Raw genomic sequence first — 27962 nt, forward strand, 5'->3', positions numbered from 1 at the left:
ATTCTAGAAGAGTAGAATTCATAGAGACAGACATTAGAATGGTGGTTACCAGCATTTGAGGGTAGCGGCAAATGGGGAGTTATTGGTTAGTGGGGACAGAGTTTCACTCCTAGATGATGAAAAATTTCTGGAGATGGATAGTGGTAATGGCTGCACAATAATGTGAATGTGCTTAATACTCCTTAAATTATACACTTAAAAATGGTTAAAGTGATTTTTAAGACTTAAGCCCAACCCAGGTTGCTCAGTGGTTAAGAATCCGCCTGTCAGTGCAGGAGCCGCAAGAGGTGGAGTTTTGATCCCTGAGTCGGGAAGATCCCCTGGAGGAGGAAATGACAGCCCACTCCAGTATTCTTGCCTGGAGAATCCCATGGACAAAGGAGCCTGGAGGGCTACAGTCCAGGGGGTCTCAAAGAGTTGGACAGGACTGGAGCGACTGAGCACACACACAACACAGGCAAAACTATTCAGTGCAGAGGAATCCAGGAGTACCTGGCTTTGGAGAAGGTAGTGAAGGTGTACGCCATGTCTCTCTGTTCCCACGGCCATCCCAGCCATTCCCATCTTCTCGCTCTGCTTTATGCCCTGGGGCCACATCAACGTGCCTCTTGCCTTCCAGCTTCTGGCTGGAGTCACTCAGTGGGAGCACCAGCAGGAGAATGAGGGAAGAAAGAAGACTGAGGATGGAGAATCTGTTTACTCAGTTCCCTCTCTGCAGGATTGCTGCCCTCTCACTGTCCCTTGACCAGAGGTCCCTCAGACCTCTCTGTCTCCAGACTCTGGTGCTTCCTCCTCTGGCCTCTTCAGACATAGAACACAGCAGCTCCCACGGCCCCCAGCCCTAGGGAACTTGCACTGTCCCTTGTGATTTCCTCACTTCCTGCCAACACCTTTGTAAACAGTTCTCTTAATAAATTCTCAAATTACACAATTTGAGTGTACCATCTGTTTCTTGTTGGCCTATGGCTTGATACGAGGTTATTTATAAAGATCAAAGTTTGAGAAACACTGAACCAAAGAAAATCCACCTATATTCCCCAAATATTGCTCTGAGCACCTAAACCTCCCAGATACCCAGAGAAGGCAATGGTAGGGATGGTGAATGGTATCATCTTCCTCCCCATCCTCCATTCCTCCCCATCCTCCATTCCCTCTCTTATACCAAGCACTTCTTTTCAGTTGCTATTTTAATGCAGAGTATTCAGCATCTACTGTTTTCTCCAATCCTGCAGATTGTAAATCACATTTTTGTACATAACAGAATTTCATTCCAATAAAACAATTGAATGATTCAGATATTCCATAGTTTTATTTGAAAAAAAAAAAAAGTATTTCTCCTGTATATGTTTCTATTGAATCCTAGGTACAGCTGTCCAAGCATATGGGGCAATTGCAGTTAAGTATGAATAGGAAGGTTGAAACGGTATCTTTGTAAAACTCTTTCAACTGACAATGGAGATAAAGCTCTGTAAAATGAGCACTCTCTCTCCCCTCTAAGGTGGCTAATTATGGAGCAAGTAAACAAGACTTCTGCATTCTTTCTTAGTCATAATGGTTTAGAATAAGTTGAATGCCCATCATCCCCCACCCCAATCCAGAGGAATGTATCCTGCCCATATACTATATACAGGTTATTTTCAGGTCATGAGAAACAGTTTCACTTGCTTGTAAGTTCACTGGCTCAGGTAAGCAGACCATCTTTTCGCTGCAAGAGAAGAGAAACCAGAGGGTGTGTGCTCAGGGCAGGTTCCTGGCTGGTCGGGAGAGGGGGCTCAGAATTGTGTGCCCTTGTGTTTCCGTGATGTCAGGTCTACAATCATCTATGGGATGATTACTACAGGAGTCCACTCCTGTCCTCCAAGGGCCAGGTGTGGCAAGACATACTCTAAATGCCTGCAAGAGGTGGTGCAAAAGGGATAGGAATTCCAGATTCACACCCATGACTGTGACCAGCAGAGGCTGAAGAAGAGGAAATATGCAATGAGCAATCTTTGTCCCAATAAAATTTTACAGAGAAACTAAATAGAACAGATACATAAAACATATATATCTATCAGATAAAATGGAGTTTCTTATATTAAAGTGGGAATGGGGAATTAAAGTCCACCCTCTTTGGCTTCTTAGCATCCCAACCCAAGATGGCCCTGCAGGAGGTTCAGGACACACTGGGTCTCTGTCATCTCCCCATCAAGGAAGCTTATCCTCATGATGAGATGGCACCTCAACAAGTGTCACATCTGAGGTCAGCCTTGGTTCTGGTGTTTGGAGTGGGGTGGATCTGGGGCTTACTTGTCATTGACAGGCAGAGGAGCGGTGCAGAACCTCCCGATGATGGTCGTCTGGTCTTTTTTCCAAACCCGGTGGGAAGCCTGAAGCTTGAGTTTCACCTGGTTTATCTGGCACTGAGGGCTGGGGTGAGCTAGGACTCCTTTTCCCACATGCTGCTGTCTAGGTCTGGAAGGGAAAGGGAAAGTAACTTATTGTCACACGTTTGGCCTTGGCTTCCCCTTGGCTCCCAGGGGCTCTGTGGGTAGCCCGGTCAGTTAGTTCCTGGGAGGTGGGCACACAGTCCTCTGCATCATCCTTACCAGCACCTCGCCCACACCCCACAGCTTTGAACATGAAGCGAAAAATAGGTGTTGATTTTTGAAAGTAAACAGGTGGACCCTGCAGCAAAACAGTAGCTCCCGGATTTACACATCAGGGAAATTGTCCTAGTTAATGATGCTCTGAATTCAGGTTAGTGAAGATATTTACTCAGGTCCATCTAGCTGGAAGCAGAGGCCTCTTCTAGGATGTTGAATTCCAAGAATTTTTCGTGAAGACCACTCTATTCTGACTGAGTATGAATGTGTGGATGGAAACAAATGAAAAAACAAACAAACAATAGGCCTTGAGGCCAGTCAGAGCTGGTGTGAAGTCCAGGTGTGGCTTCGGCTTTGGTGTCACCCAGCCCTAGGTCTGAGCCTCAGCCCCTGCTTCCCTGCGCCCTGCCCTGAGGTGCCCCTCAGGGGCAGGCTCCTCTGGGCTCAGAAAGAGGGACTGTGAGAAAGAGGGAGCTCCCAAGGGCGCTGCTTTCCCCTCTGAATGCCATCGGGTGTTGTCTAAGCCGAGCATGGTTTCCCTTTCCTTTCTGAGGAAATGTCTTCAGTGAGTACTTTCTAACCCAGAGTTAGTCATATAGTTTGTTTTGTCCTTTTGAGGAAGATCCCATAAAACTTTGTATAAAAGCTATTCCATTTTCTTTCTTTCTTTTGATTTCAAAAGTGTTTATTTCAGAGGAAAAAATAACAAAACTGTTCACTTTAAGAGGCTGCTTGGATGGAAAGCTTGGAAACTAGAAGGACTATGAAGGACACTGTGAGTGGGTGGCCTGGGGACTCGACCTGGGTCCATTTTCTAATTGGAAGGAAATCTTGGGGTTTCACAAATTTATAAAAAGTAGGGGAAAGACCACACATAAACCCCCTTCCCTTCTTTTCAATTTCTGTTCTGCAAGAGGAAACAAAACCCAAGGAAATGAAGTAATCATGTTCTTCAAAACAGTAACGCAAGTCTCTTTGGGGAGAAGAAATCTTTGGATATCCATTCCAATTACTCAGGAAGCTTCTCGAAGTGTGGGGGGTGAGGCCATGCCTGGAGATTCTACTGTGACTGGTCTGGGGTGGGCTTGCTGTCAGCAGTCTTTAAAGCTCTCCAGGTGATTCTAACAATCAGCCAGTCACGTGTTATTATCATGATCCCTGCAAGTGTTGGCTCATCTACCCAACAGAGAGGTGGGCCGGAGAGGTGATAGAAACACCCTTGTAGAAGTTAACATGACCTTGAACTGATCTAACGAAAATTACTCAGCTATAATCTGCAAGGCTTACATGGGCACCCCAGGTCTGTGTGAGGGTCCTGACTGCCTGCTGCCTCATGCTGTGTGGCCTGGGAGAGTTGGAACCCTGCCTGGTGGCAGAGTGTTTGGTAGTCCAGACGTGCACTCCTCCAAGAGGAAACTCATCTTCCCTGACAGCACAGTTAATGTCCATCCCCGAAGCCCGAGAAGTGTTTCCAAACCCAGATCTGATCCTGTCACTTTTCTGTTTAAAATTTCCAGCAGCTCTCCAAACTGCTCTCAGGATAAAACCCCAAATCCCTCCCCTGTCCTCCAGGGGTGGCACGGTCTGGCCCTGACTAGCACCCCCAGCCTCTTGTCCCCATGCCTGATACCACTGCTCCCAGGGTCACATCTCACAAACCCGTGGTCTGGGGGGAGGGATCCTCCAAACCCTTCGGAACTCTACTCAAACATAGTTTCTCCACACTTAGCCAGCCTCTGTCTTCTTTGTTCTCATAGCCCCTGCCACTGCTGACAATTGTGCATTTGCACATATGGGCACTGATCACACCCCTGTTTGCACTGCACCCCTCCTGCTGGAAACCACATTCCTCAGGCTCCCAGGCATGAGTGGGAGGCTGCTCCAGGCAGTGATTCTGAGCTCCTGCCAATCACTTACCCTTCCCATCCCGCAGTCCTACTCGGTTCTACCAACAGCACCTGGCTTTGTCCCTGTAGCCCTGAAGTGGGAGTGACTTCTATTGCTGAGCTCTGCATTGCTTCCCCATCCTCTGTTGGGTCTTCAGTTCTCCCAGCATATTTGTAATTAGATCCTTGTGTTGAATTCCTTCTGTTGGGCTGCCTGGCTTGGGCTCTAGTTTCCAGACTGAACCCTGACCGAGGCAGGGATTTATCTGGTTAGTCTGTCTCCTGCAGCTTGTGAGTAACTAATCAATGGCTTTTTAAAGAAACATGCAGCACGGCTGCTGAGTTGCTGTCCCCTGCCAGGCTTGCAGGTCCCTACAGTTGAGGCTCTCTGCCCGCTCGCCTCAAGCCTGGTCCCACCAGCTGCTTGGCTCAAGTGTGACTCCACAAAGGAAGGAAATCGGTCCCAGTTCCAGGGACTGGCACCACTGGGCATCAACCCCACTGGCCCTCACCTGGCACTCCCTGGCTAAGTTACCCTCTGCTTGGGAGTCTGCTCTGGTAACCCACTCTGCTAGCCCCCCTCCCCACTCCCCCCATCCCTCCACACAGGAGTAGGGGCTTCCCAGGCTCTCACCAGCCCTGCCTGGGCCAATGGCCGAGGTCCTCCTACTTGCTGGCATCCCTGATGCCCCTGCCTGGATTCCTGACACCGCGTCCTGTCAGGGGCCCAGTTCCCACATTCTCACCCCCTGTTGGGATGTTCCCTTACTGCTGCCTGCCTGCTGTTGTCTGAATACACTCTGCTTGGGCCTGATACTCATCCTGAACCTGGAACAGTTGTCTGGCATGTGTCTGTGGGTCCATCTGTGGTAGGCGCCACCCTCACCCCCACCCCTGGCCCAGTTGGCTCTGCCCACCCATCAGTGACCACACAGAGCATGTCCTGGGATGTCTGTGCATGTTTGTAAATGGAAGGAGAGAAACCAGCCATGTGGGACACTTACGTACATGGTGATCTTGACCGAGGAAGTGACACTGCTGCTAAGGAAAGTGACTGTGATGCAGGTGTCCTTTTTTCTTGGCTCCTGCAAGTGAAACTCCACGAGGTTGTGATGCACTGGGAAACCAAAGCAGAGCAGACAACTGGGCCAGAGGTCAGTGTGTGCAATGCATGAAAAATCCCAGAGAGCAGCACAGCAGTTAGAAATCTCACTCTAATGCTTGGCAGCTGTGTGACTGGGCGCAGTTACCTCTCATCACAGGTTCTCAGCTTCCTCAAGTCTAAATTATGTTCAGCTTCTCAGTTGTATCCTACTCTTTGAGACCCCATGGACTGCAGCCCACTAGGCTTCCCTGTCCTTCAGTCTCCTGGAGTTTGCTCAAATTCTTGTCCTTTGAGTTGGTGATGCTATCTTAACTATATCATCCCCTGTTGCCAAGTGTAAATTGGGATAACAAAATTACATACCTCACAGGTCTGAATGAGAATTAAATGAGTTAATATATATAAAGTCCTTAGATAGTGTCTGTGCCTAGAAATCATTCAATACATGATAGTTTTTATTATGACTTGTAATCCTAGAATGTGATTCTCCTCTCTGTTTGGCAACATTATCCTGACGGTGTGATTCTGAAAACTAAACAGTGTCTATCTTATACTAAATAATTAACTCATAAAATATAGCAACGCCCCTCCCCCCAGGATGCACAGTGTCAGGGAATCCACCATGTGTGCAGGAGACGACTGTGGCCCTCCCTGTGGTGACTGGGGGCCTGTGTGGCATCTCCGCCCTCCTGGGCAGCACTGAAACTGGGGCTCTCAAAGCTGGCATTGTCCGCACAGACTGGGTGAGCAGCCTGGTTCATGGTGATACCCCTGGGTCTGCGGTCCCTCTGTCAAGAGAGGTTAAGAAGGATTACAGCTTCCCCAACACCCTAGCCTTTCCTCAATAAGGGGTAAGCCCAACTGGTGGCACCTGGCTGTGACTTTGGTCTCTGAGCACTTTCACAGATTCCTTTGGTGGTTGGAACATAGCTAGAGAGGTAGTCCTTCACCTCTGCCCTACCTGTACTTTTTCATTTGTTATGTTTTATGGGTGAATATTGGGAGGAGGGACTAAGAGAATTTAGGGAGACAGCCCAAGTTGAAGTAATGATGTGATCCATATGGGCTCATGGGGTTAGCAACCAGACTCCTGCCAAGAACTCACAAGAAGACAGGAGAGCACTGGGCTCTGCCCCTCCACAGAGGGGAACATCAGATGCCACGTCCCTCCTGTCTCTCTTTCTTGGTTGTTTACTGTGGATGCAGAGTGTTATGTTGACAGGCAAGGGCTGAACAAGAGTGGATAATCACAACGTGGAAGAAAAAGTCTACCTTACATAGCTTTAGGAATCTAATTCTCTGGGCTGAGTTGGATATATCACTTTACCAGTGGGTATCACCGATCAAATCAGTTTCCTGAGGTTCTGCTTATCTCATCTCTGATTACTCTGGAAGCCCTAGAAGGGCCAGGTCTGCTAACATTGGTGGATGGGAACTGGTGGTGAAATTCCTACCTGCTCTGGGCATGACAAGGGCAACAGCACATGAGCCCTGGATGGTTTGCCAGGGGAACTGGATCCAAGGTGAGGCCCTGCTGTTTACCAGTTGTGTTGTCTTGCCTAAGTCACCAAACCTCTCTGTGCCTCACTTCCTTCATGTAGAATCAATAACCCCCAACATCACCTCATAGTACACTGTGAGGAATGAGGTGATGGAGAGAAAACACTTGGGGTGAAATGTTGCTCTACAAGAGAAAAATAGTATTTTTGGAAAAAGGATTTTTTTTGGAGCAGATTCTCTGTCCATGCTGGCACCTGCCTGGCAGAAGCCAAGGGTGACAGCTGTTCTGGTGAGCAGTGCTGAGGCTGAGGCAGGTCAAGAGTGCCGGGGAGTGGGAGCTCAGTGCCACAATGGCCTGGGAGTGGATGAGATGTCAGGTGGGGTACCAGCTGGGCAACCCATACCCCCCACCAGGAGAGGAGGGGGCCCAACTCTGATGCTCAGAATGTAAGGCTCAGAGGATGCAGGCTCCTCTGAGGTCTTTGAACAGACATAACCATACTTCTGGGGGAATGGGGAGGGGATCTCACAACAAATATGAAACAGAAAAAGTATGGTTCAGTGAATTCCCCTCAGCAGGGATCTAAAAATGCCTTTAACCTTCAGGTGTGCCTCAGGCTCCCTGGCTGTGCAGACAGGGAGGAGGCACCACAAAGCTGCCCTGGAGCTGGAAGTAGAAATGGGAAGTCAGGTCCCTGCAGTCCCCGCCTCTGATCCAGACAAAGCATCTTGCCTCAGGCTGACCTCTGAGCAGCGGCAAGGACCCAAGAGTAACTGAGAAAGACGACTGAAAAGAGCAGGTTCTCTGAAGAGGGGGCAGAGATGCGAGTGTGGAGGCAAGTGATGATGGCGTGAAAAGGGTAAAGATTTTGAAGTCAGAAGACCGGAGTTGAATCCTGACTTCTTCACCCTCCCATGGAGCCTTGGGCACATCACTGCTTGGGGCTGGGTTGTCAGATGAGAGGATGGATGTGAAAAGCCCATATCACTTTATTCTTAAGAAGTAGCCACGAAGTCTCTCTAATGAAGTTACAAACACCCCCATCTCAGCTCCCAAATTCTCTCATTGTCAGAGGGAAGGGAATTATTACTTACTGAATCCAGTCACTGTGCAGCGATTGCCTGTGTACTATGTATTTTATTTTATCCTCACAATTAATTCTTTGAAATAAGTACTATTTTCCACATAAGCATGTAGAAGTTCAGAAAGGTTAAGGAACTTGCTCCTGATCACACAGCAGGTAAACAGAGAATCCGAGAGCAATTCAGGTTTGGGTGACCACAGAGCCTGAACTTCAGGCCCTCTACTACTGGGAAGATATGGCACAAAGATCCCTCCAACAACCAGCCAGACACCAGTGATCAAAATATCATTTAGAATTAGGGTGGTCATATAATTTCCCATCCAAACCAGCATACTTCTATTCTGAACACACAGTAAAGCAGACAGGATCCCAGGATAAAAAAAAAAAATTAGGAAGTATAGTCAACCTAGATAAGATGCAAATACCATAGGAAGGAGAATGGTTCAGCCCTTAATTTATGTTGTAGATTCTAAGACACCCTTTTCTCTCACATTAATCATCATTCATGATCACTGGCATCTTAACTTCAATGAAATGCAGTGGTTAGGAGCCACAGTAAACAATGGAAATATATATGTGAAGGTTCAGTATTCCTCATGAACCCTGACGTAGGAGGGCTGCTAGAGTGGAGACACACAGGGTGGGCAATGAGGAGGGGGAAATGTATGCAGGAAGAAGAAACCCAAAAGGTTCTCCCAAATACCACCCTAGAGCGAGAGCCCACACTGGAGGGCAGGATTCCATGGTGGGGTGGGAGGAATAAGGGTCATTACACTGACCAAAATGTAAGATGCCCCAAGGTTCTTATCCATAGAGTAATGGTTTAGGCTGGCTCTGATAAGTTTGGGTTCTATCTAAGCCCGGGAGATGCTGCCCTCCACCTCTCACTTTCCATGATCTTTTTGCCCTAGTTCTTCACCTCCCACTTTGACTACCACGCTGGGCTGGACACAGCCCAAGATGGAGCCCTGGACTCAGCAGGCTAGCACACTGGCAGAGATGAGCAGGGTGTTCCTCCCCACTCACCACAATACGGAGCCATGGAAGTGGTCAGCAGGTAGACCTTCACCTCCTTGGGAAGTGGCTCTATCTTGACACCACCTTGTTCCACCAGCCCTGGAGATAAAGAAGCAAAGACAGCAGGCCATTTCAGGGTTCAGTGGCACCTAGCCTTTCAGTGATTAATTCATGCATCCATTCATTCTGCAAGCAACTGTGGGGAGTCCTGGGATACAGCAACTCCATCCAGACAGGGATAAACACACAAGTAGACAGCAAATACATTCTTCAGATTATCTGGCCCACTCCCAGGGGGTATTTATATGAAATTATGAAATGTTGTCTCCAACTTCCAAAACAATCCATATGACAGTTCTTTTAATGGTATTTGTATCCTGTGCATTGGAGCGCAAGAAGTGTTTGAGCTGAAGAATAATGGTTGACAAGTTGGAGAAGGGCTTTCCAGGCAGAAAATATAGTCTGGGCAAAGGGATATTGGGTGAGGAAACATGAAAAATATTCTTGGAAGTATGAGTAGTTAGCATCCCTGAGGTGTTTAGAAAAAAGGGAAAATCTCGTGGGAGATGAGGCTGAGCAGAGAGTGTAAAGTGGTTGTTAACCATGTGGTCCATCACATGTGTGGGATACAGTGACATATGCCCAATGAGCAGGAAGTAATGTTGTTTTGCTTTATTATGGGAAACCACCCCTATTTTAACATTTTGTCAAGCTGATATTCATTACATTCATATAAGCAATGGCAGGCTGCTGCAATTCTGAGCGGCAGCTGGGGGTGGGAAGTGGGAGAATGAAGCAGGGGGAGGAACTACACATTACCCAGGAGTTTTTCCTGGAACGCTTCAGGCTGGATAACCCCAGGATATTCACAACAATGATCTGCACAGGGTGAGCTGAGGCTGGATCCCTCAGCCTTCCCAAGCCATTCTCTTCAGACTAGCCTGGATCCTCCAGGAATGTGTCCAGGTCAATCAGCAATTAGGAACCCCTCCAGCAGGCACATGGCCTCACACCTCTAAGGCAGGCAATGTGTGCCAGTCTTAGGGATTTCCCCACAGCACTTTGATTTCAAGCCTATCAGGAACTGGAGAACGGCTGGCCTAGCACGGAAGACCATGGTGCACAAAGACTATGGTGTGCATCAGGTCCAAGAGTGGGTGCAAAGGATCTAGACCACACTGATGCTTCTGGAGAGCATCCTGAGGTGGACTTGTGGGCCAGGGTCTGTGTGTGTGTGAAGGTGTGTGCAGAGTGCATATGGCATCAGGAAGCAGTATAGAGGGCGGGGGGGTGGGACACAGAAAGCTAAAGGCTACTTTCTAGGTGAGAACATCTTCTAGCTGAATTTTGAACATTACTTAAATTTTCTTTATCCCACTCAAATAGACTTTTTGACCATAGGAGATCAGGACTTAAAGAGGTAACAAGGCTTGAACTCTCTCCAAATTGTCAGAGGGAGTCAAAGGAGGAGCATTTACCGATTCTTGGACAGGAAAGAAGAAAAGGGTTGAAACAATCCAGACACTGTCCAGCAAGGAAGTCCTTGTAGTTTGTACAAGGGAAGGCCATCAGTGGACAAGAGTTCTCCAGGGCGCTGATGTAGAGGTGTACAGCCCTCATATGATCACAGATCAGATAACTGTAGCCTGAACAAGGCCAAAAGACACAACCAAGGTTTCAGTTCAAGACACATGGAAACTCCCTCCAAGCTACTTACTGTAACTCTATTGAATGTTATAGTCCAACAGGCTATAAATACATGGGATATCCCCCCGAGCCACATTTTTGAAATATTGATGAACATGGTTACTATACTCTGGATTTTCTTTCTAATTTTTTTTGAAGTGATTTTTTTTTTAAATTTTTCTTTTAACTAAGCTTAATTTACCAATAAAATTGCTTACTTAGAGACCCATTCTTCCATGATCATGCAGATTCTCTTTTGGTAAATGGGAGCATATGAAGAGTTGGCGATCCTGACCCTACTTCTCAAAATGGATATTGGTCTGCACATTTTTGCCTTCTTCAGCGTCACCCACATAACCAATTTTATTCAACCTCATTAAACCCAATCCAACAGAGAGACAATCAAGGGAGTCAGCAGCAGCTCATGGTCCATCTATGAAAGCCAATGTACTGAGGTTCACCTCACCCAATGACTGACACACTGAATCTGCCAAATGTCCCAACACAACAAACACTTGGTTTCTTGTTACTGTTGTTGTTGACTCTTTTAAAATTTGTGATAATTCACACTGAATGAATTTGCTGGGGCTAAGAGGTCTATAGTGAGCCATAACTCCAGCATTTAAGGTCTTCATACTCTCCCTTCACCTTGGGACCTCCTCACTGGGACCAGAATGAAGTCTGAGCTGGGTGTGGATTTTCCTTTCCCCCATAGTTGGAACACTGTCTATGGCCAACCCCCTTCTAGCTACAGCAGGGAGCTGGAAGACACAAACTAAACCCTTCTGAAATTGGGTTATGATGAAAAAAATTGAAAGTCACCAACTAAAATGCCTAAGAAATTTTCAAAAGCCATTAAAATCAAACCATCCAATCTGATCAGAATTGCTGAAAAAACTATGAATTATTAAAAGAAACATGATTTGGAAAATCAGTGAATTTGATAAGTTGGATTAGTGGTTACTCAACACAATTGTCAAAAGAATCTTTAAAATGATAAAATTTTGCTAAAGCAGGAAAAGGTTAAAAACATAGTATTCAGAAATCAAAACTCCCATATGAAATGTTGATAGGTTAGCTGCATTCATGAGGAGAATATAAGAAGACTAAACAACGCTTAATGCTTAGCTTTTGATGAATTTAAAAATTGTTTAAAATTATGTTAAGAACATAATCAATATATCCAAAAAGAACATTCCAGAAGAGTAAATTTAGAAGAGAAGGTATATATATTCATTGAATGTATTCAAGAAGATTATCTTGAAAGCAATTGTGGAGAACTTAAATTTAGTTACTTTGGGGAAGTGGTCATGCAGTGAATTGAACCTTCAGCTAGCTAGCTTTGGGTGCATCAGCCTGGTTCTGATACAATGCGGCACTGCAAAGGATGTAGCTAGTGTGGACTCTGCCACAAAGTGGGGCCCAGGAATAAGAGAGGTTATTGGCTTGCGTGATGGTGGGTGATGGTAGGGCCTAAGACGTAGGGAGGGAACCTAAATATGGAGCAATCTTTTAATTTCAGGCAGTCTTTCCCTAGAATTCCTTGTCTCCATAGACATCCATTCAATAAGTACAGAGTAAGCTCGACGGGACATAGCAAAGGACACTTGTCAGGAAAACTCCTGTGGCTCACACTGGCTGACTCAACACAAAACCTGTTGATAAAGTCCAGTCTCTGAAGCAGCCAAACACCGAGTCTTTCTGGCTTTCTGACCTGCATAAATGGAAGTGGGACAGCCAGGCTGGTCTTGGCCTCCATTGATGAAGTAGTCCACGTGTCCGACAGGAATCCGAATGCCCAAATCTGCAAGAGGGCAGAACCTTGTTACCCTCTTCCTTTCCGGGGCCATTTTCCAGGTCCCCATAGCAGGGTTTACTGGCCGCAGAGCCTCAAGTCTGACCTTGGGCACCCACCCCTTCTCTGTGCTGAATGGGGGCCCACTTATTCCTAAATGCTAGAAGATGACAGAACTAACTAGCCCTTAGATGGTTTTCTAAGAGGTTTTGTCATGCTGAAAGGAAGCTACGAATAAATTCATAAGAAGATATTTATATTTGCCTAATAAAATCAATAAAAATATCCCTTAAGTTTTTATGAATCAGTAAATGTTATAATAAGCTTGGTAAATTTCCTTGTTGAATAGTTTCTATTTTACTTTAAGTAACAGTTCAGATATATATGTGTGAGACCACATTTCCAGTCTCTTAAATGCTTTTGTGCTTCTATGACTGAGAAGAAATATAATCTGACTACAAAGAGATGAATTTGTGAGATAGTAGCCTTTATCCCATCATTATGACGATATCTGACCCCTAAAAATCAGTCCAATTCAGCTGCCAAAAACCACGACTTTCTCCTTCATATTATCTGTCACAATTGTAAGCAGTGGAGTGTGTGTTACTGGTTTAACGTCATCTATCCAGGGTTTAAGTGGTGACCTAGAATGCCTCCTTGCCCATCATCTGTCAGGTCAGTTCTACCTCCATAATATATTTCAAATGCTTCTGCTTCTCTCCATCTCTACTGCCACCACCTTTGCCTCAGCCACTATTGCCCCTCATCCCGGCCACCACTGCAAACACCTTCCAAAGGGCCTTCCTTTACTGCCCACCTGCAGTCCATGCTCTGCCCAGCAGATAGAGTCATCTTTTAAAGGAATCCAAATCACTGTCCTATTCTCACTGATCATAGAATAAGATATAAACTCCCTCCCATGTCCAGTCTGGTCGTGCTCCATTTTCTCATCACATCACCCGCTGCGTGCTAACTCCATGGTTCTCCTTCCTGCCCTCACCCACTGTAAGGCTTTCATTTTGGCTGTCTTCCCCATCTATAATGGTCTTCTCCCAGCTCTTTCCAGTGCTGCCTCATTCTCATCCATGAAATCTTACCTCAGACATCACCTCCTTGGACAGATTTTCCTCAATAATCCTATCTGAAGTAGACCCCGCACCCTCTGCCAAGTCACATACGCTTCTCCCATATCCCTCATTATCATAATCATGAGGTAGAATTATCTTGTCTGTTGACTTGTATGTAAGCTCCACCAAGGCAGGGCCTTTACCTGTCTTCTCCCTGCTCTAGGGTACCTAGCCTATGTTAGTAACAAATACTTATTTATTGAACAAATCCGTGAACAAATGCTTTCCCTATTAGCCTGCAAGTTCCATGCGGTGCCCTGTGCACTGCAGTATTCTCAGTGCCTGCTACTTAGATCAGTCAAGACTAATTGAATAAATGGAAGTTATCTTTTTACCATAAGAAGAAAAACTTTTTCTTTTATCATATTAGGTAGTGGCTACAACTTTGAAGGGGACTGAGAGGCCTAGGACAAGTAAATAAGGACCAATGGGTTACCTATTTAGCAAATTTAGGAACATAAAGGGTTAACATTGTTAATTAACATGGTTAATTAACTTAATAACTACGCAGAGGGCTATGGACTTTGTTTTCTTATCTGTGAAATGGAGGTGGAAAAGAGGGTTGAGTTATATGATTACATGAACTTCTTCTAGAATCATGAATCTGTGAGTCTTGGATGCTAAAAAGGCTTCTAGCCAAATGGAATGAGACATGGCTGTCTCTCTGTTGAATTGCAAACTCGCATGGTCACAGACAGATGTAATTTCTTCTTGTACCAAACACACGGAGCACAGGGCCTGGCACTAGACTCTGTGGGCATTTGATATTGAGTAGAAATGAGGAGGAGTTCCTGCTGGTTATGATGGATTCAGAACTGGGGGTTCTTGCCTGTGCCTGTCATTATTGGAGGCAGCAATTCTCATTCTTCACTGGACTGAGGGCTGGCCTCATCCCCTGGGAAGGAGAGAAGTCTGACGGGCCCAAGCATCTGCCCCAGGAGTGGAATGCCCCAGTGTCCCGGGGCCAGGCATATTCACCCTGAAAAAGCAGCCTGACTTTCCCGTGTGCCTGCCAGGGGACAGTGCCCTCCAAGCACTACCTCAGATGAGGCTTAGTGTTGAATCAGAGTGAGACTCATGACCAAACAGTTTTGGTCCACAAATGAGAATCCTCTGTGTCACGCTGGCTAAAAATAAAATCATTCATCTCAGTCCCAGAGCAAGATAGGGCTGGAAGAGACTTTCCAGATCATGCTGGTAAACTCCTCACTGCAACAGAAGCTCAGAGGGGAAGGGTCTCCTCCTAGGGCCACTCCGATAAATGCCAGCCTCCTAGCCTCTGCCCTGTGCTCATTCCCCCGCCATCCCCCTCCCCAGCTCACTGTCCGTGTCTGTGTGGATGGCTTCCACGAAGAGGGCATCCCCAGGGTCCAGACGCTCCTCCAGGCTGGCTCTGGTGTACTCCGGTCCAGCAGGGTCTAGGCCTGCAAGGACAGATATGTCAGGGGCCCTGTCATCTCAGCCACAAGAACTCTCATGGATCCGCTGCACACCTATGCGGGCAACCCTTATAGTTCAGATCAGAATCCCCCAACAAGGACTCAAGGTGAGAGAACTAGCTCAGGACCACCTTTCCCAGGAAACCCTACTCTGTTGAGTAGAGAGAACTCTAACTTCTTCATGACCCAGTTCTTCTGGCTCTGAAATGAACTTACTAACACCGACTATTTGGTAAGGGTTAATGTCATTAATATTCATCCTCACGTGGTAATAACAGTGGCTATAATGTTTTGAGTAGTTACTCTGTGCCAGGCCTTGTGCTGGGCAACTTCACACATTCTAGTCTTTACAACAATGTGTGTGCATGCATGCTAAGTTGCTTCTGTTGTGTCCAGCTCTTTGTGATCCCATGGACTCTAGCCCACTAGGCTCCTCTGTCCATGGGATTCTCTGGGCAAGAATACTGGAGTGAGTTGCCGTGCCCTCCTCCAAAGTTATCTTCCTGACCCAGGAATTGAACCCGAATCTCTTACATCTCCTGCATTGGCAGGAGGGTTCTTTACCTCTAATGCCACCCAGGAAGCCCCTCTACAATGATAGAGTGAAGGAAATATTACTCTCTCCCAGCCTTACCTTGGATCCCTCCCTATTCCACCCAAAAAGCAGACTTTGAGACAAGTATGTAAAGTGCAAGTATCTTATTTGGGAGAAAAATACTGAAAGCACGGACTTCCCAGCTGGTGCTAGAAGTAAAGAATTTGCCTGTAAATGCAGGAGACGTAAGAATCACAGGTTCAATCCCTGGATAGGGAAGGTCTCCTGGAGAAGGGAATGGCAACCCACTCCAGTATTCTTGCTGGGATAATCCCATGGACAGAGGAGTCTGGCAGGCTACAGTCCATGAGGTCACAAAGAGTCGGACATGACTGAAGCCACTTAGTATGCACACACAGAAAGTATCATGAGGGAGTGGAAAAAAGTCAGAGAATGAAAGACAATTTTAATGACTAGACTATCACTTTGGGTCTCATCCCACTGGGGTCCTCCTGCAGGACTCTGCAAAACACAACTCAGAATTGTCCCACTGAAATGCCAGGAAGCCAGAGTATCACACAGCTCTGGCTCCTTACTGATTGAGGGTAGTTCCTGAAGTATAAAATTCCCAGCACTGTGCAATTATTTAGCAAAACTGTGTAAAGGTGATTTCCACAGTGGGCCAAGAAGATAGGACCTGTTACAATCCATTTTAGAGTTGTAGAAACTGAGGCTCAGAAAGAAATAGATGGCCTCTAACACTGACACTAGAGATCATACAATAACAACACAATACCATCTCATCCAAAAGGGACACAATAGGTAAATTTTAGTGGTGATCAATGACTTGATCATAAGAACAAAGGCCCAACATACTTCCCTCTGCCTGCCTTAGCAAAGGCTCTTCCAGGCATGTTCTCTCTCTCTCTAAACCTCAGAGAATGGGCAGGGAAGAATGTTACCTGTGATCCGTCCCAGCTGGCCATTGTAGAAATGTCCTACCATGCCCCCTACATGGGCCCCCAGGCTGATGCCAATGATGTGGATTGAGGACTCTGACACACCCAGCGCCTAGAACAGGCATTTACAGTGAGTTACATTTGGGCCATCCCAGCCCCTGACCTTACAAGGGTAACACTTTTCTCCGAGGCATCAGAAGCAGAGGGTCTTGGGCACGACATACCAGCCACACATGCTTTGGGAAGAAAGTGCAGAATCTCACCCTGTTAATCACTTGCCCTCTCCCTGGGCTTCCCACCTGGACAACCCATTCACTTTCCTATTGGTGCCCAAGGTGTGTGAGGCATGACCACAGCCATTTCCTCCTGAAAGCATAGAAGGACCAGCTATCGGCACCCCCGATGTAACATGCAGCGGTGCGTCTTACAGAGGAGCAGCAAGAGGCTCAAAGAGAGGTTCAAAACCCCGCCTGAGGTCAGCACGGTAAGTGGTGGAAGCAAAGACCCACAGACTACCGGTGGCTCTGCTTCCTCCCTAAAGCTCCTCCTCACTTGTTATTTCTTTCTTTCTGAGCTCTCGCTCCCCCATAAGCAGCCAGAACTCACCCTAAGGTCTTCTACACCTACCAGGAGTTTATGGAGGAAACGGGAGATCTCGAGTCCCAGCTTAACCACATTTTCCACAGCTGAGAAATAGGCAGCTGTGGAGCCATACACCCAGTCCACAGCAATCACGTTAGCATCTGCTGCTCGCAGAAGGGCACTGATGAATCTATCAATCCAGGAAGGCTTTGTTCCTAAAGCCCTAGATGTGGGGCCAAGAAAGGATAGGAAAATTATCTTCCCAGCCAGTATCTATCGTCGCGGAAATTACAATGACATTTCTGTAAACAGAACAAATCTAGAGGAAAAAAGTCACAATGTGTGTGTGTGTGTGGTGGGAGTGAGGGAGAGTATGAGCACTAAATCCTACAGCGTTTTGAGCATAAGGAGGACATAATCCTGAAGTTAGCAGGGCTCCTGCTTGCACATGTGGAACCTGTAGGTAAACTGTAAAGCGATATCTTTGTTCCAGGTGGATGTAGCCTTGGGTCAGGGCTCAGAGCTCAGGTCAGAGTTCAGCCCCACTGGCCCTCAGTCAGGTACCTTTGTGCAATGCATGAATCACATGGACCACATGTGCTGACCCTGCTTGTGTTACTCATGGGAAAGAAAAGATAGCTTTGTGTATTAGAGTTCAAGATTTGCAATCTTAACTCTCACTCTATAATATAGGCACCTTCCTTGGGGATGTTTCCATTTACTTGTTCATGCATTCACCCTTCCTTCATGCAACAAATGGGCCAGGCAATGTGCTAGATGTTTTCTGAGAAATAAAGAAAAATGAGATATATTCTTTATTACTAGAACTTAGAATATAATAGGACTTTTCTAGGAAAAGAAGAGGAAAAATTTCAGAAAGCTTTCCTAAGAGATTAGGAGTGGGAAAGAAGTCTTCTCCATGGCACAGAGCTTGCTCATGTGAACAGAGGAGCCCAGTCCGGGTGTATGCCAGGGAATGTGGCCTGGGGGCATCTGGAACAGACAGCATAGCAAGGCTTCAGAGCTCTCCACTCCATCAGCTATCTCCAGGTTGCAGGTGTCTCTGGTTGAGCCTTGGATGGTGGCTGAATGCAGGATTTGCCAGAGGAGAGACTTTGGCCCAAGAGTGGGAAGGAATGCCTAAGGGAGGGTGTGGCTGGGACCCTGGTGTCGGGGGTTTGAGAGGCAGGGAGAACCCAGCCAGAGATCAGGAAGTGATTATCCTTTGTGCAGTGCCTCACTGTACACCTTTTCATTGGGTTCCCCCCAATTTCAGTTGTTCTAGCTACTGTTTCACCATATTCTCTCCCTTTCTCTTCCCAGCAACTTTTTACCGTTTCTGGAGTTGTCAGTGAATTTTGGGGAAAAGATGTTGGAAGGAAGGATGGTGACTGATTTGGGACTCAGAGACTATATATTACAACAAAAGTTGGACTATGCAGCATCAAAGAAATTGAAGAAGTGTGTAGTGCCTGAGAAACACTAATCTCTGGGAATGATGGAAGTGGAAGTTTCTTAGGTTATGAAACCCAGGTAGAAGTGAAGAAGAGGAAATAAAACCCTGAATAAAAACACCACGATGTTACCCCTGAGCAATTGCACAAAGCCTGTGACCTCACTGGTTGAAATGAATCATGCAACCCACACTTGAGAGAGGAAAGGATCACTGAGACCATTTTTACAACCTCCCTTTTATTCAGGCATGGAAATCGAGGCTCCATGTGCTACTTATCCAGGGTCATTCATATTTACTGTTTGAGAGTACAGAGATGAGACTTAGCAGAGGAGTAACATATGTGACCAATAAGAAAGAGCAACAGAGTGTGTGTTCATGTTGCTATGAGACCTCTTCAAGGCCGGCAGAACGTGAGCAAGGGGACCTGTGACAGGCAGTGAATCCATTTCTCCTCTTGCTCCCCACTAATTTCCTGTGGCATGAGGGTTATTTTCTAGTCCCTAGCGGAGGTGATCCTATTGGTTGGTTGGCTCCTACCTGAATCCATGGATAACTAGCTTGGTTCCTCGAGTGGCATTGAACCCAGAGTTTTGGATGTCACTACTTTCTTCCACTAGCTGCCCACAGGTGGGATCTGAAGGAGTGAAGAGGAGAAACTGGACTTTGAGATTGGTGCCTCGGAGGAGATTGGCATTCTGGAAGTCAGTGCAATTTGTCCGTGGGGTAGGAGGTGCATCCCCTAGAAGAAAAAACAAATAAAACCCAAGAAACTTCAAAGGTGAGGTCATCTGTTCTTAAAAAGCAGAAAAGTGCTTTTGAAAGGAAGAAAGAAAGAAACAGGGGCTTACAGGGATTGATCATAAATCAGCAAGTGTAATAATGACTCATTTATTAAAGGCATCACTTCTATAACCAAAATCTGTGACTATTTTTCATGTATAAAGATAAGATACCAGAGAAGAATAAAATATTGCTCAACTAGAGAAGATTAAAGGCCATGGTGAAATGGATATTGTCATGGGCTGAATTGAGTCCCCTTCCTCCCATAAATTCATGTGTTGAACTAACTAACTAATCCTTAAAACCTCAGAATGTGACTGTATTTGGAGACAGAGTCCCTACAGAGGTAATTACATTGAAATGAAGCCATTGCGTGTGTGCTCAGTCGTGTCCGACTCTTTTGCAACCCCATGGACTGTAGCTCACCAGGCTCCTCTGTCCATGGAATTTTCCAGGCAAGAATACTGGAGTGGGCTGCCATTTCCTTCTCCAGGGGATCTTCCTGACCCAGGGATGGAACTGGCATCTCCTGCCAGGCAGATTCTTTACCACTGAGCCACCTGGGAAGGCCATGAAACCAATAGGGTGGGCCCTTATCTTAGGTGAAGAGGCAATTTGGTCACAAAGAAGAAAGATGATGTGAAGACATGTGGAGTAGACAGCCATCTCCAAGCCAAAGAGAGAGACCTGGAATGGATCCTTCGCTCAGAACCCTCAGGAGGAACAAACCCTACCACTACCTTAATCTCAGACTTGCAGCCTCCAGAAGTGTGAGAGGATAAACTTCTGTTGTTTAACCCATCCGTCTCTGGCACTTTCTTACAACAGTCCTGTCTAAGTAATACAGTTTTCTGAAAAGAACCCTGGGCTATAAAATAAGCAGTTGCCCTGGGGACTAGGCTTTCTGGTCTGTTCATCCCATCCCAGAGTGATCACTTCTCACTAATCACCTTTTGTCCTTAGGAGCAGTCCAGAGCCACTCCAGAGCCAGCAGTGCCCAGCACACGGCTGCCCAGATGGTAGAGAAGGCCTTTAATGAGCTATATGTATTTGACAGTGCCTTCCAACAGATACCTTTAAATGGGATATTTATATAGTCAAGGTCACTGAAGGGCCTTCTACAGTACTGAACCGAAATGGCAGCATACTGTAACTCCTGCATCCCAGGGAGCTGAAAATCGGGCCTATCTTTAAGACCCAACAGCCCCTTCTCTTGCCTGTGATAAAGAAGGGGGCCTCTAACGCCCAGCTGTCTTACAGAAAGAGATTGGTAGGAGCCGTAGTGCATATACCAAGTGCCCACAGGGGCCCAAAACTGGTGCTGTTAGCAGCAACCTCGCATTCCTGCCACAGGACAAAGCCATTTGCAACATCAGAAGACAGGTCCAGATTGCAAACTGATTTGCACAGGCCCCTTCACAAGGAGGACAGCTCCTTCAGGTTTCTGGAATAGTTCTCTGCCTTCAGAGGTAACTGGGGAGCATGTACAGCAGGCCTGTGGCTTTGCAGTGCACTGGGCTATGGTACTGTGAGCAGAATTTGGGCACTCACCCTTACAGCATGCCAACAGTGGTTTCTTCACCTCTGCATCTGAGCCCCAGGCCTGGCCCCCGAGTCCCCTTGCATCTCCCTTCTGACCAGCCATATCTCGGACACCCCTGCAGTGAAGCCCACTCTGACAGTGCAGGTCCCCAGGCTCCTCAGCCTGTGGCAACTTGCGCTCCCATGATACAAGATAGACTTGTAATGACTTGACTACCTCATCTGCCTTCCCCAACTTTTGGAAGAAAAGATGAAAAGCCTCTACTTGAACATGAGACCTGAACCACATACATGACTACATTGCTCTATTGGTCATGTAGTAAACATAGTTTGTCACAGAGCAAGGCTCAACAAGCATCATAGAATCAATATATTATAGACAATGTTATCTAAATAAGTGGTAATAAAAATTAGAAATCAATAATAAAATTATTTAAGGATACATTTGGAAATTTTAAGTTTAATTCCCTTTTAAGTAGTGAATGAGTTGAATAATCACAATAGAAATTAGAGAATATTACAAACTAATGACAATAAAACCAATACAATATCAAAACTTGAGTTAAAGTAGCTAAAACAGTACTTGGTGGATAGCTATTAATATAACCTTAAATGCAAATATCAGGGGGAAATGAGGAAATATACAGATCATGTAAGTTTATCTTGTAAGTCAGAAAATTGAGAAAGAATACTACAGCAATTCCAGATAAAATGTAAGGAAATAAATACAAAGGAAGTAATTAAAATTAAAGAAAACAATGAATATGAATGTCATCAGTAGCAATTCAGTCCATGCAGTTGCTCAGGCCCACCTTCCTGGAAAGATCTTTGTCACTTCGCTTTCTCCCACTCCCAGACAAATGGTAAGTAAATCCTCAGAACAAAATATTTGGAATTAAACCATTCTCACTACCTACACTGGTACCACTTAGGTCTAAACCACCATCATTTCTGAAAATTATGTAGACTGCAATGCTTTTTCTGCCTTCATTCTTGATCCTCTTCAGTCTATTTGCAGCACAGTAGCTAGAAAAGTAAATCAAATCGTGTCACATCTCTGTGCAAAAGCCACCAAGGCATTTCACTCAGAATAAAATCCAAAGTCCTAACAGTGGAAGAAAGCCCTAAATATCTAGACCATCCCCCCGAGGAGCCTTCTCCTGCCCTACTATTGCTTCCTCTGTTCCAGTCACTGTCCTCCTAGCTCTTCCTCACTCTAGGCAGGTTCCTGTCGGAGGTTCTGTGCACTGGGCATTCCTTCTGCCTGGCATGTCTTTCTCCAGACATCCACGTGGCTAATTCCCGCACCTCCTTTAAGTCTTTGCTTATCAAATGTCATCTCCTTTCCTCTAACCCCCATTTAAAATGCCATCTGCCTATGTGCCTGAAACCAATGGCTCAGCTTGTAGACAATCTGTTTACATACAGGAGACACAGGAGGTGTGGGTTCGAGCCCTGGGTCAGAAAGATCCCTTGGAGGAGGAAATTGCAACCCACTCCAGTATCTTTGCCTGAAAAATCCCATGTACAGAGGAGCTTGGTGGGCTGCAGTCCATGGGGTCACAAAGAGTTGGACATGACAGAACACACCACACAAACTAACTGCCTCACTTCCATTCTCTGAATCTTCTTTATCCTGATTTATTTTTATAGCAATTATCACCTAATCAAGTTCGTATTTACCAGTTTATTATTAAATGTATTGCTTATTAATTTTCCCACATTAGAAGATATGTCCAAAGAAGGAAGGGATTTTATCCATTTTGTTCACTCTACTGCCTAGAATAGTACTTGCCACACACAATAAATACCAAAAAGTAGTTCTTTGAACAGGATAATAAACTAGATGTACTTTAAAAAATAAGATGTACTTATGATAAGACAGAGTAAAAAGAGGGAAGTCACAAATAAACTATGTAGAGAATTAAAAGGGATGTAAACATGGTCAGTTTTTTTAAACTACAAAGGAGCATATTTATACCCATCCAATAGTTTAAAAATACAGATGTTTTTTCCTCAATTGATAATTTCCTAGAAAAATAGCTTACTAAAACTTAGTCAAGAAAGAAAACACAGAAAATCAAATGTAAAGCTGTAGCATAAAGGAATTGAAACAGTAGTTTTAAATCTATTCATCAAAAAACTGTATCAGGACAGATTTCACATAGAAATTCTACCAACAGGTCAATTCCTATCTTACTATTTCGGAGAATAGAAAAGGAGAGAAAGAATCCAAACTCATTCTATGAAAATAGCCAAAATGTCAAAACTGGACAAATAAAGAAGAAGAAAGGAAAACTAAAGGTCAGTTTCACTATTATACAAAGACATAAAAACCCTAGATAAAATATCAAATCCTTCAAAGGTAACAAGAACTAAAAATACAGGGTTTAGTCCAAGAAATGAAAAGATGGCTTAACATTAGAAACATTAGAAAATATATTAATGTAATTCACATATGAACACATTAAAGAAAAAAAAATGCTCAACTCAGTAGATGTAGGGGGAAAAAATGATAAAATTCAATACCCAACACTCCTTAACATAAGAAAGGAAAGCTATCTACCAAAAGCCTATAGCAACGATTATACTCATTGGTGAAATGTTAGAAGCATTCCATTTGGCACTGGGGACATGAGAATGTATGCTATCGGTGCTTCTGTTAAATATTGGACTGGAAGTTCTAGTTCTAGCTAGTAAAACAAGATAACAGAATAGGATAAAAGTTATGATGTTTGAAAAAGGGGAGAAAAATTGCCAATATTTGCAGATGCTAGAATGAAACTGTCCAGGGACTTCCCTGGTGGTCCAGTGGCTAAGACTCCACACTCCCAATGCAGGGGGCTGGATTCAATCCCTGGTGTGGGAACTATATCCCACAAGTCACAATTAAGAGTTCACCTGCCACAACTGAGACTCAACACAGTGAAATAAATAAATAAATAAATGTTTTTTAAAAGAATGAAACTGTCCATCATTCAAGACTACGGAGCGTGGCTCAGTGAATCATGCTCAGATACCCTCTCCCTGCCTGCACCACTTCAACCAACGTGTAGTCACAGATGACAGAGACAAAGAGACATAGACAATCTCAAATGTAAAAGTAATATCTCCACGAACAAGAACAGAATTGCAAAATGGTGCTGGGTTTCAGGTCTGGGAGAAGGCAATGTTGGCAAGAATTCAGGTTTGTGAGGTGAGAGGGGTCCAAAGTGCTCTGTCAGGTGTAGAGAAGACTCATCTGTAGCCAGCGATGGAGAGAAGGACTCCCCAGCTAGGGAAAGGAAGCTAAAAACAAACACAGAAACTTTCCACTGGGGCAACAGTTTCATTGAGGAAGATAAGATGGAAAGACAAAGCCTCACTAACAGAAGCTGAAACAACCCCCTCTCTGAAGCAGAGAGGGAAAAGATGGGAGCTTGGGAAGGAAGACACAGAGACGAAGAGAGACTGAAAATTAAAATGAAACTAATCTATTGTGTTGGAAGTCAAGGTAATAGTTACTTTTGGAGCAATTGGGATTAAGATGGGATACAGGGAATGGGTTACAAAAAACTGGTGATGTTTTCTTTCTTGGTCTGGATGATCATTCTAAAAATTCATTAATCTGTGTACTTTTCTGTATATATGTTGTACTTCAATAACAAACTTATTTTTTAAAAAGCTAGCAAACAAATATATAAAGAAATCAAACATTTACAAAGATTGTCAATGAGTGAATCTTTGATTCATGCCAGGTGAAATAAAGTTTAAAAAATTGTTGACAAAGGTTTAAAATGAGTAAGCTGAGATTATATACAAGGATAAACATAAAGACAGAGCATAAGAAATTATTAAATAAAATAGGCATAAAGTGATAAGATATCAGCAAAAAAAAAAGCTAATTAGAAATCAGAAATGAAAAGGTCATTGAAATAAAAATATAATCAGTACACTACTGTCTATTACAGAAGAAGTAAAACAAGCTTTTTAATATGAATGTGCAGTTTAAAAGTACAGGCAACACATGGAGAGGCTCCAACATTTATCTAGTGGCTGTTCTCTAAGGGAAGAGGATGGGAAAAGAAGCTGTGCTGCAGATAATTTTCTATAACTAAAAAAAGATATGATTTCACTAATCAAAAGTTATACTCAGGGTAATGAGCAAGATAAAAAATAAATGCATCTATATTAGACAGGTGATAGTAAAACTGCAGAACATTAGGTATAACAGATATTATTAAAAATTCCCAGACAAATGCATTGGAAAACTTAATAGCAACGAAAAATATAATTTCCTGAAACTGAATCAGAAAGAAATAAAAATCCTAATAAACCTATTAGAACCAAAAAAAAAAAATTGAATTGGTAATCAAGACTCTTCTCTCACCATAAAATATGCTAGAGCTAGATGGTTTTATTTGAGAACTCCACCAAACCTATAAATCATAAATAACCTTTATCTTATATTGGGTTGGCCAGAAGTTCATTTGGATTTTTCTGTAGGCTAGAATAGAAAAACCTGAAAGAACTTTTTGGCCAACCCAATATAAAACTGTTTCATAGAACAAACTTATTTCATGAAGTTATAACCATCTTGGAAAAGGAAATGGCAACCCACTGCAGTATTCTTGCCTGGAAAATCCCATGGAGAGAGGAGCCTGGTGGGTTACAGTCTATAGGGTTGCAAAGAGTCAGACATGACTGAAGCAACATAGTAGCAGCACCATCAAGACCAAAAAAAGGCCAACACAAGAAAAGAAAATGATAGATAAGTTTCCTTTATGAACAAATATACAAAATAATAAATATATGCAAAAATTAAAATAAATGTTGGCAAATAAAATTCAACACCATATTAAAAAATACCCCATGGAAATAGGAAAAAAATACCCCATAACCAAAAGATTTGCCCTTGGTGATCTTCATTTAAATCCATAGAGTTTAGAAGAAAATATGAAAGATTATCAGAAGATTGCTTAAACAAGACACCAGAGACACAAATTGTAATAAGAAATAAAAATTAAGGCAATAATGTAATACTACTTTTCCTATGAGATTGACAATATGAAAAACATTTGATAACATTAATACAAAGTGTTGGTGGAGAGATGGGGAAACAAACATGCCCACATACTAATTAACAGTTTATAACTTCCTTACAAGGCAGTTTTTCTCACATTCATCAAAAATGTACAAGATATACGTCCTTTTAGATCTAGTGTATAGCATATAAACAGCCACTTCACAATACAAGATATGTGATCACTTTGTACACACACACACACTCACACAAATATATGACTGAGTTAGGAAAAAAGCACACATAAAACTGGCTTCCCAAGTGGCTCAGATGGTGAAGAATCTGCCTGCAATGCAGGAGATCTGGGTTCTATCCCTGGATTGGGAAGATCCCCTGGAGAAGAGACTGGCTACCCACTCTAGTATTCTTGCTTGGAGAATCCCATAGACAGCCCTGGCAGGCTACAGTCCATAGGGTTGCAAAGAGTCAGACATGACTGAGTGATTAACACACACACACATACACACACATAAAACTAAGTAGACCTTTTCAACATCACCCATCGAGGCTGCTGCTGCCAGATCGCTTCAGTCGTGTCCGACTCTGTGCGACCCCATAGACGGCAGCCCACCAGGCTCCGCCATCCCTGGGATTCCCCAGGCAAGAACACTGGAGTGGGTTGCCATTTCCTTCTCCAATGCATGAAAGTGAAAAGTGAAAGTGAAGTCGCTCAGTTGTGTCCGACTCTTAGCGACCCCAGGGTCTGCAGCCTACCAGGCTCCTCCGTCCATGGGATTATCCAGGCAAGAGTACTGGAGTGGGGTGCCATTGCCTTCTCCCCCATCGAGGCAGGGAAGGGCTAAGCAGTGCTGCAAGGGTGGTATCAATCATGGAAGCTTTCCTGGTAGATGTGAAGAGCAGAAAAGGTAGTATGAGCAACTGCAGGCAGAAGGAAGATGGACGCATTGTAAAGCTGGGGAATGAGAATTAAATGTCTTGTGGAGGTAAGAGAAAAGCAGTCGGCTGTTGGGGGCAGGGAAAAGGGAGCTTTCTAAGGGTGACGCCACTGCTAATCAGAGAAGGGGATCTTCACTCTTCCTGGACTGTCTACGCCATAGGAGAGTTTAGATTTGCTATATTAAGCAAGGGAGAGTGGTGGGTGGGGTTTTCACATTGGAAGGAAATTGTGCTAAAGGTCACAGGTCATCTGTGACTTAACAGACTAATTATCATAGCCCTACCAGGAGGGGTGACAAACCTGAACTCGAGTCGATTCAGCAAGATTAGAAAAAACCTCTAACAATCTCAATAGCAAAACTGTTGTTAGTTTGGAAAATTTTGACTTTAAAATTAAATACATCTTGGAACAGTGAATATGTATAGTGTGAATATGAATCATATTTTGGAGTTAATTGCATTTTATTTCCTTAATTCTTCTTGTCTTGTGCAAGGTGAAAAGGAGTAATGTAGAGTTTAGAAAAATGAGTAAAACAGCCAGAAGAAGTTTAGTTTTTATGACTTAAGGAAGTGCCATCATTCCCCTTATGATTGAAGGTTTTTTTCCCCCTCTTTTAAATTCATCTCAGGAGAGAACTTAAAGGGGACCTTCCAAAGGTTACTGCTGCATAAATAGATGGTGTGAAAAAACAGAATTATTGACTGAAAGAAGTTTCACCCAAGGACCCGGCCCCCAACTTACCTGTACTTCCAACACTGAGCCACAGAAGGAGACCCCACAACCAGAAGCATCTCTCCCATAAGTCTGGGGGCATCACTGAGCTGGAAGTCTCAGAGCTGTGGTAGAACTGACCCCTAATGACAAAGAGATCGCATAACCCAGCCTCTCACCAAACACACACTTGGGTCTCACTAATCATTAAC

General features: G+C 44.5%; 1 protein-coding gene across 6 annotated transcripts; it reads right to left on the reverse strand.

The window, feature by feature from the left end:
- Nucleotides 1-1290: 1290 nt before the first annotated feature.
- PLA1A (phospholipase A1 member A) lies at nt 1291-27953 on the reverse strand. Of its 6 annotated transcripts, none has more exons than XM_081571944.1 (11): nt 27781-27953; nt 19295-19496; nt 17347-17524; nt 16723-16831; nt 15109-15210; nt 12579-12668; nt 10657-10824; nt 9188-9277; nt 5480-5588; nt 2290-2454; nt 1291-1705 (listed from the first exon to the last, which is right to left on the reverse strand). In XM_081571944.1, the coding sequence occupies exons 1-11, from the start codon at nt 27851-27853 to the stop codon at nt 1621-1623; spliced, it is 1371 nt and encodes a 456-aa protein (XP_081428070.1). In that variant the 5' UTR covers nt 27854-27953; the 3' UTR covers nt 1291-1620. The 6 variants fall into 6 exon arrangements, with proteins under 6 accessions (XP_081428070.1, XP_081428072.1, XP_081428071.1 ...); XM_081571946.1 differs by having other exon boundaries at nt 17395-17524; nt 27781-27853; XM_081571945.1 differs by lacking the exon at nt 27781-27953 and adding an exon at nt 26856-26975.
- Between the last annotated feature and the right edge of the window lie 9 nt (nt 27954-27962).

Source organism: Giraffa tippelskirchi, chromosome 2, assembly GCF_054371585.1.
Source record: "Giraffa tippelskirchi isolate mGirTip1 chromosome 2, T2T-mGirTip1v1.2.pri, whole genome shotgun sequence".
Classification (NCBI taxonomy): domain Eukaryota; kingdom Metazoa; phylum Chordata; class Mammalia; order Artiodactyla; family Giraffidae; genus Giraffa; species Giraffa tippelskirchi.